An 8487-nucleotide genomic window follows, 5' to 3' on the forward strand; every position below is an offset into this window, starting at 1 on the left:
CTAACGAGTTCATCTCCAACAGTAAAACTAGTGTTCCGATACCCTAAAGGATAAATGCGTCGACTAAGTACAGACGCAGAATTTGTTTTAAGAGGACAATGTCTTAACATAAATCTGTAGCCAAATCTAACGCTTATTTTACATTGCTTGTAATTTGTTTTGTACATGGTCAAGAAACCAATTAGGAATATACGTCTTCCACTCTGTTTCTTTTTTACTATTAGATGAAAAGCATATTGGTTGTAAAATGAAAATAATAACAAAAAAGAGATTTAACGTCTCCATACAAGTAACATCAAAATGACCCATACAGTATACAAGAGTAAATGTTACACTAAACTAAATAACACAAACCTTAATATCAAACAAAACACCACCTCACGTGCACAAATCAGTGAAAATTACATCGTTCCAACATAGGATGACTATAATCAACATATTTCTCCCATAAAGGCTTGTACTTTTCCATTGCAATCTTCAACCAAGGTTTCGAGTTTCCATTAAAGTGTAACACAGCTCCCTTTTCAATCACATGCGGATCAACGTTCGTATATCCCAAACCGAGCACATGCCAGCTAGGATCTAACGGCTCAGTCAACCCATAAAACGTAAGAAGTCCAGGTGGCAGCGTCCCAAGCTTCCATAACGTCCGGTCGACGTTCTTTTCTTGCCAATAATGGTAAATCCCGGTAACATTCCTTTTTCTCCACTCAACCAGATCGAAAACATTCATCCCGAAAGCCCACCCGCAAGCATCGGGATCGAAATGCGATCGTATTAACGGGTGAGAATAATTTAAATACTTATGGTATCGATGAAACGTCTCCATACACGTTTCCACTGCACCGTTAACATTACCTTTTAAATCGATAGCAAAAAGACCCGATAAATCCTTTTGAACGACAACATCATCGTCAAGGAACACTAGCTTCTTCAGTGACGGAAATACTTCCGGAATGTAAAACCGTAAATGGTTCAACATCGATAGATACTTCGGGTTTCTAAACTTAATCGGAGTTTTCCCACCATCGTTACTTCCAGAAAAGTAATAACTCTGGGTTTCGGAATCTTGTAACTGTTTAAGAACCGGGACGTAAGACGCGTTTAACCATGTGAAATCTTCAAATTTCTGAACATCAACCGTCACCCCCCGAAAACTGTTCATCGTAAACCATGCTTTCATCGCAGCGTAGTTCACTTCATCGGTAACAAGATGGAACACTAATCTATCAGGGTGTAACGAGTTCGACGCAGTTGAATTTATCACAACCGACGTAGCAAGAATGTTATCCGAGAAAACACAGAAATGGTAAAGATCGTTGTCTTTTAATTTCATGCTGATTTGTGCATTTCTCGAGAACTTTTTCTGTAAATCCGGTTTCTTAAACCATTCAGTCGTCAAACGTACACCGAGACAGTACAGGCTTTTCGGGACTTCTTCGGCAGCTATCTGTCCGTACTTGTTGCTTTTATCCGTAACAGAACTCATTTGTTCTTCAAGATCTTGGATTCTGGCTTTTAATCTCATGATCATAGTCGAGCTATCGTAATGAAGCTGTTGCGCTTGAAAAAGTAAAAGCGCCATGTCTCGAACAGCAGTTTCCGATTCTCTAAGCGTTAACGGGGTTCGCCTTAACGCAGCATTCGAAAGAAGAATCTGCGAGTTGCGAATCTGCGCGCTCAACTCCCATGCGAATTGAAGGTTGTTGCTTTCTTTCGCGATCACAACAAACGCTTTCGCTAACGATATTTGATCATTTAACTGCCTTGTAATCGAATCGGGATTCAACATCTCAGCCGTCACATTAAGCCCCTCCATCGCTTTATCATGCCTATACGAACTCTGCATCGCACAAACACCAAACATAAATATCAACTCCCCTAGTTTCTATCAAAATATCCGTATTCGTTTAATGCTTTCGTGTGCAGGTGTTCAGTTTAGGTGAGTTTAATCCTAACAAGTAACAACTAATCAGCAAACCTACCTAATTCACTGTCAACATGTTTCTCTAATTATAAAATCATCAACTAACATGTGTTAATCGCCTAAATTAGCAACAATTTAGTAAATTAACTAATTTAACAACTTTATTCAATTCACAACATGCAATTTACAACAAAAAAACTGACTGTATAAACAGAAATTCAAGATTAAAATCACCTTAGACAAAACAGATCTGGATCTAGGTTGAGTACTCTCTCGACTCAACAAAACAATCAACATCAAAACCGCTAATCCGCATAATGTCAACCAAAACACATTCGAAAACCGCCGCCGAACCGGCCGCCTGAACTCCGGCCGTTGTCTTCTCATTATGTTATATATACAGAGTTATAAACCCTAAAATCACATTCAGGCACAGATGAATTACAGCCGCTACTGAAGGATGATGGTATGGAATCGGATCGAGGTTTCTGAAGCAATTTGATTGAGGTTTTGGAAGCAATTTGATTGGAATTGAGAGTGTGATTGTGAAGGTGGGATCAAGGGTTTGGTTGTGTGAGATTATTGGGGGTAGGGTTGTATGGAAGCAGGCAATCTGGAGCAGTGGTGGAGATCGAGAGAGATCTAGTTGACTGCAAGTTTTGGATTGGATTACTGAAATCGTCCCTCATGTTTTGTCAACTTTCATTTTTTGGATCGGATGTGAATTTAATCTCATAAACTAAATAATAACTGGTTTAAAATAGATTGAATCGGTTAAATTCGGTTTGGTTGGACACGTTTCTGATTCGGATTGGTTTGGTTCGGTTAGGACGAAAAAAAAATCGAAATGGAATAATCGGATGTCTAAACTGATGAATGGGAGGACGTTTGGTTATGAAGATAATTCCGATTGCTTCATTGACAACCCAAAATAACAAGATCAAAATTCAAAATACCATACAAAGGTCAAATTTCCCAAATTGTTCTATTATTGTTATAAGTATCATACCAAGTACGAAAATTCTAAACAAGATAATACCAAGAGCATTGCCAACGCTCCGTGCGTTGGTTTGAAATCTGGACGAAGAGGGCGGACAAGGAGTAGCGATGGATGTGCTTAGGTGGAGTGGTTTGGCAGTGGTGAGGTCCGCTCGGGAAGACTAGTCCAAAAGTTGGAGGTAGGGCCCTAAGATGGGGTTTTTGCCTTTTTTTAATAGAAGAAATCCTTTTTTGTTTGTTTAAAAAAGGAATTCTTATGTTTTTAATATACAATTACATAAAATATATAAAACGAATTACATAAACCTAATAAAACCATTACACAAACCTAATTAAACTATTACATTAACCGTTTAAATTAAATAGTCGTTGAAATAATTAAATATTATTTATCATTTACTTATTTTATTATAAATAATAAATAAATTTTAAAATATTAAAATAAATTTATGAAATAATATTTTATTAATATAAAAGAATAAAATTATTAATTAAATAAATAAAAAATAGATTATAAATAGTTTAAATATAAGAAAAAGTAGGTGATGAGATGGATAATAAGGCGGAGGTTTGGAATGATTTAGTGTTGTGGAAAAAGTATGGTTTGGAATGATGCGGTATGCCGACTAGGCTAGTCTGGATTTTGGACCTACGGTAGCCTCGTGGATGCTCTAAGTTTCAACCCGAATAAAATGTTGAAACTTCAAACAAGGAAGTACTCAATGAATATCATACCAAATACCAAAATGTAAAAAATTGCAGTAAAGATAAATGAAACCTTTGATGTGCCAGCATTTATACATATTTATCCTATTTTTTTTTACGTCTTTGAATGCATTTTCACATTATTTGATACTTCATATATTCCATTGCGAAATTGCAGTGGCATTTGCCCTTTGGTGATATACAAGCTGAAAATGGAAAGAAAAAAACAAAGAAAATCACCAACTAAAGTCAAGTATGTCAGTGAATCACATATGCATGTTCGTAGTCCTCCAAAAAAGCCCTAGAAACCAAGGAAGAAATGTGGTTCATGGGTGTGTAGAACCATGCATGGGTTGGTTAATGGTTATGTGATGTAAACCCGTGTCACGCATTTCTATTGTACATTTGAGTTCTTAGCCTAGTGTAGATCTATGATATGTAAGCTATGATTATGTGAATATGATGTGTATCTTCTTATGTTTCATTTGTTGGTCTAATTACTTTATTCATTTCCGTTAAGCTACACGAGTTTCCCTACACGAGTTTCCCTATTATTGACCAGGGGTATCCTTTGTATAACGGAGACGAAGTTGAGGGGTATTTTTACACTACGGAGACGGGGTTGAGGGGTAGCCCGTGCTACCCCAACTAACATTCTAAGTCCGCCCCTGCTATTATTTATTATACTTGTTTACCGGACTTTTAACTCAACCGTATGTTTTATTGCCCATGATGGGTAAAAAAGATCGTGATAGCTAGTTAATAATGTTTAGGAGCATAGTGTCTCACAAAAGAAAACAAGGTGTCCACAAGTCTTTGTAGGCTTTCTTCTCTACGGATGATTACAAATAGAATTGTCATTGATGAAAACGTACAATTCAATGAATGTTTGGTGCGAATCTACCTCACTTTCATGCTCATCCATAGAGACCATTGTGGGTGCTCTAACAAGAAATGACTTTAGGGTGCCCGAGGCTTCTCCAAGATGAGAGCCCGGGTTCACAAGATGATGCGGGGACACCGTGACAACTTCCCTAAAATGGGCATGCGGGCTTGATCACGGGTTCTTGAACGTGTTCCAAGATGGTGGAAGGAAAGGAGAAATAACTTGATGAATTTTTTGAGAAGCATGGTGGTTCAAGTGATGGAGCTAGAACACCGCCACAAGTGATATCCGAATCAATATCCGAAATTTCACTATCCGAATTCGTATCCAAAATTTCGGATATCCGATCGGATAGTGAATCGGATCTCCAAAAATCCAACTTTTTATTTAATTTTTATTATTTTTTATTATTTTTCATATTCGAAACCGGATATTTCGTATATCTGAATATAAGTTTTCGGATATTTCGGATGTTTTCGGATATTTTGGATATTTTTCGAATATTTTCTGATATTTTTCGGATACTTCTAGACATTTTCAGATATTCGGATATCCGAAAAAAAAATGAAAATTAAATTTTCGGATATCCGAAAAATTTTAAATCACTATCAAATCCGAAAAAATCGGATATTATATCCGAAAAATTTAAATCACTATCAAATCCGAAAAAATCGGAAATTCGAATTTCGGATATCGAATGTTTCAGATTATATTTTCGGATACAGATAGTTTTGAACATCCCTACCTGGTAGTATGATGGTTGTCCCCTTATAAAAATGGTATGTGTTGAAATTTTTGCAACTTGCAAGTAAAAGGGTAGATGTTATTTAGATGTGTATAAAATTAGATGTTATTTAAATATAAAAAGTTGTTTAAGAATCTTGAATATTATAATACTAATGTATAAAGTAGCATCAATACACATAACGTAGGCATACATATAAAGTAGAATCTATACTTGAGCAACTTAAATAAAAGAATTAAAAGGTTTTGTTATACCTTACCCCAACTTTTCAAATTCATCAAACGGCACTCATTGATGATTGATCTCACAACTTTTTGTAAATGAATGAACCTTCTTTGTCAAAGAGCATTACCCTTGTGATCAAGATCTTAAGAGCATAAAATGTCATAAAGTCATAAAGATGGTCACATGGTTGGGACAATACTTGCCTAACAGGACAATAAAAAAGAATCCCTACCCATGTAACGAAAAGACAATATACTTATTTCAATGGCTTTAGTACACTTTTTAGACATATCGTATTACCAATTAAAACGGTTGCAAGTAGTGTAGCTTGGATAGTTTGATCATTTAATCTTTTAATTCATCTGATCACCAATAATCCAAAAGAAGACGCGGTCAATAATCAATATCAATATCAATATCGAACATCATATCCCAATGTGTTCCAAAGTACATGAATTGAAATGCAAAACCAAGTGAAAGTTAACGTGAGTGATGATTAAATAATGCCGAACAACTAAAAAATGTGATCTAAAGGCTGGCTTCATGTTGGTTTAGTCAAGCTTTAGAATTGGTAGTGAAGTCAATGCACGTCTGACAGCCACAATCAGAGAAACGACATGTAACACACCCAAAACAAACACATGTTGTACAACCTTTGCATGTAGTCGACCGGACACAACCTCTATACACTCTCCGGCTTCCTCTTTCCTCATCATCATCACATGTTACTCTGAAACACACACGCAACAGACTTAATACATAACAATAATAATAAGTAAAGAGACATGCAATGCACATTATGCAACACAATGACATACTTGTCATAAGGCATATCAGAACACTTCCAATCATCATCAATAAAGGCGTCATGGTAAGTGCGGCATTCATCTTTTGTGCGAAGGCGGAACCTGCGTAGTTTACTGCATTGGGTGCATCTAATAAACTCGTCGCGATGGCAAACGCGACCAGTTTGGGAGTTGTTGGCCGTCTTGGTCAAAGTCAAAGCGCGGTTGTAGTACTTGAGGAGTGCGGTTTTAAATAAGGGAACTTTTTCTCCATCAACGATCACCCAAATGTTATTCTTCCATTTCCTGGCTGTTTCTCTGCCTGAGTGCTTCTCGAAAGCAGCTGGGCTCAATTTGTCTGAACATAACACAATCACTTGTTAATTGTGAATAAAAAGGTACACTAATGTATTCTAACCATAATAATCTGTTTGAATATATTAATAGCATTATAGAATTCAAAATATATCAGGCAAGAAGACAATCTAAATGCCAAGTTGCAGGGAATCATGCAAACAGTTGGTAGAAACATTGATCACATTAATGATAAAAACAGATATTAACATTAAAAAAAATTAACAAAGGGGCATGTTATTCTTCATAATATAAGTAGAATAACCAAATGTTTAACATCTACCAATGCAGGATATATAGTGATGCAATCTAAGCCCACTAGTGACTGGCCTTAGATAAACGCAAAACTCGTGTGTTCACAATCGGTGTTCATAATCCGGTTTTGACGGGTTTTTACGGTATTTTATCAGAAAACCAAAAAAAAAACCATAGAAATATAAAACCTATGCCTATGGGTTGATATAACTAGGCCATATGCAAAAGAGAAAAAAAGTAAAAAAACACAAACTTTGATGTGAGGAGATTATCATGTTGTACAGTATGTAACAGAAGACAACTTAACCAAATTCAGATAATCAAGCAACACAGGAACCATGATTCTCAAACACACAATAGTCAAGATCATGTAAAATCATGTACAAGTACATCACCCTTAAAACACAACTCAAAGAATGTATTAGAAGAAGAAAGAAAAACCATTTTGAATATAAGAAAGAAACAAGAAGTCATACATACAGACGTTGTAAGTTGTCAAGTGACCATTGTTAATTCTGTCTGTAACATCATCATCATCATATACTTGATATTTAAAACTTATATAACTTTCAATCTAGAAATCATGAACCAATACGATAGCATTAACCTATTCTTTGCCAAAAATCGGATTCAAAAACAAATTTCACATACATATCACACACAAGCAACTTAACATGCAAACAGGTCTAGCAAAACAGCAACAAAAAAAACAATAATAATAATAATAACCTTCTTGACAACCAGGGGTACAATCACATTTAATTTCAAGATCACCAGTAGCAAACACCCTAAGTGTACCAACAGCATCACCATAGCAGTAGCTAGTGCACCCGCACGTGACCTCCACGTGCCCACCCGCGTCAACCTTAAACCCACTCATCTCTCTCACCTCTTCCTCACTAAACATCACAACCTCTTTCTCACCACCATTCGCCATCACTCTCTGCCACCACACATAAAAACAATATTTAAAAACCAATAACAAACAACATTATTAATCACATAGAATCCAAATGGGTATCTTACAACAAACTGGTTTAGTCTTCGTATATGATATAATATGCAGAATGCAATTAAATGTGTATGCGAAGAAAAGAAAGAGATGTTGTTCAACAATCACTAGGCATCTTTCTTCAAGATCTGGCAGAGGAGAAAAAGGGGTGAATAATGATAATAATAATATTGTGGAGATGGAAAGCAAAAGGGTTTCGTGAGTGCGTGTATTTAGCGTTTATTTTCGGTGCCAATTAATATTACCAGATAACATATTTCAAACTCACAATTTCCAAAAAAGGTTGGAATATAATATGTGCATTAAATAGAGTAAGGTGGTCAGGTTTTAGAAATTCGGGATCTGGAAGAACGAAACGGGTGAGCTGGCTGGGGGTAAAAGTGTAAATAAAAGTGTGTTGTGGGTGTGATAGGTTAAGGGGTAAATGTGTAAATTTGTGTGCAGTTTGCAGTGCATGACATGACCTATGTAGATGATGCTGAACCCAATACAGTTCCTTTGAGATCTTCATAATCTGTGTATTTTGTACTTTCTTTTTGTGATTTTCTATGACCTTTATGCTTATTATATTGGGATTTAAAGGTTAAAAAGTGT

At 36.0% G+C, this 8487-nt stretch overlaps 2 protein-coding genes across 2 annotated transcripts; both read right to left on the reverse strand.

Annotated features, from left to right (window-relative positions):
* Nucleotides 1-236: 236 nt before the first annotated feature.
* LOC110923443 (probable galacturonosyltransferase 10) lies at nt 237-2638 on the reverse strand. Its single transcript, XM_022167533.2, has 2 exons — nt 2162-2638; nt 237-1843 (listed from the first exon to the last, which is right to left on the reverse strand). The coding sequence occupies exons 1-2, from the start codon at nt 2312-2314 to the stop codon at nt 392-394; spliced, it is 1605 nt and encodes a 534-aa protein (XP_022023225.1). The 5' UTR covers nt 2315-2638; the 3' UTR covers nt 237-391.
* A 3237-nt stretch (nt 2639-5875) lies between these two features.
* On the reverse strand, nt 5876-8089 carry LOC110923076 (protein ULTRAPETALA 1). Its single transcript, XM_022167255.2, has 4 exons — nt 7908-8089; nt 7611-7824; nt 6306-6630; nt 5876-6217 (listed from the first exon to the last, which is right to left on the reverse strand). The coding sequence occupies exons 2-4, from the start codon at nt 7816-7818 to the stop codon at nt 6043-6045; spliced, it is 708 nt and encodes a 235-aa protein (XP_022022947.1). The 5' UTR covers nt 7819-7824; nt 7908-8089; the 3' UTR covers nt 5876-6042.
* Between the last annotated feature and the right edge of the window lie 398 nt (nt 8090-8487).

This window comes from Helianthus annuus, chromosome 17 (genome assembly GCF_002127325.2).
Source record: "Helianthus annuus cultivar XRQ/B chromosome 17, HanXRQr2.0-SUNRISE, whole genome shotgun sequence".
NCBI lineage: Eukaryota > Viridiplantae > Streptophyta > Magnoliopsida > Asterales > Asteraceae > Helianthus > Helianthus annuus.

Bases quoted from the DNA above. Each gene is read 5' to 3' on its own strand.
- LOC110923076 (XM_022167255.2), bottom strand. From the start codon at position 7,818: ATGGCGAATGGTGGTGAGAAAGAGGTTGTGATGTTTAGTGAGGAAGAG. The intron at 6,631-7,610 runs GTTATTATTATT...TGTTATGTTCAG, and splicing joins TACCCCTGGTTGTCAAGAAG to ACAAATTGAGCCCAGCTGCT. The intron at 6,218-6,305 runs GTATGTCATTGT...TGTGTGTTTCAG, and splicing joins TCTGATATGCCTTATGACAA to AGTAACATGTGATGATGATG.
- LOC110923443 (XM_022167533.2), bottom strand. From the start codon at position 2,314: ATGAGAAGACAACGGCCGGAGTTCAGGCGGCCGGTTCGGCGGCGGTTT. The intron at 1,844-2,161 runs GTGATTTTAATC...TGTGCGATGCAG, and splicing joins CCAGATCTGTTTTGTCTAAG to AGTTCGTATAGGCATGATAA.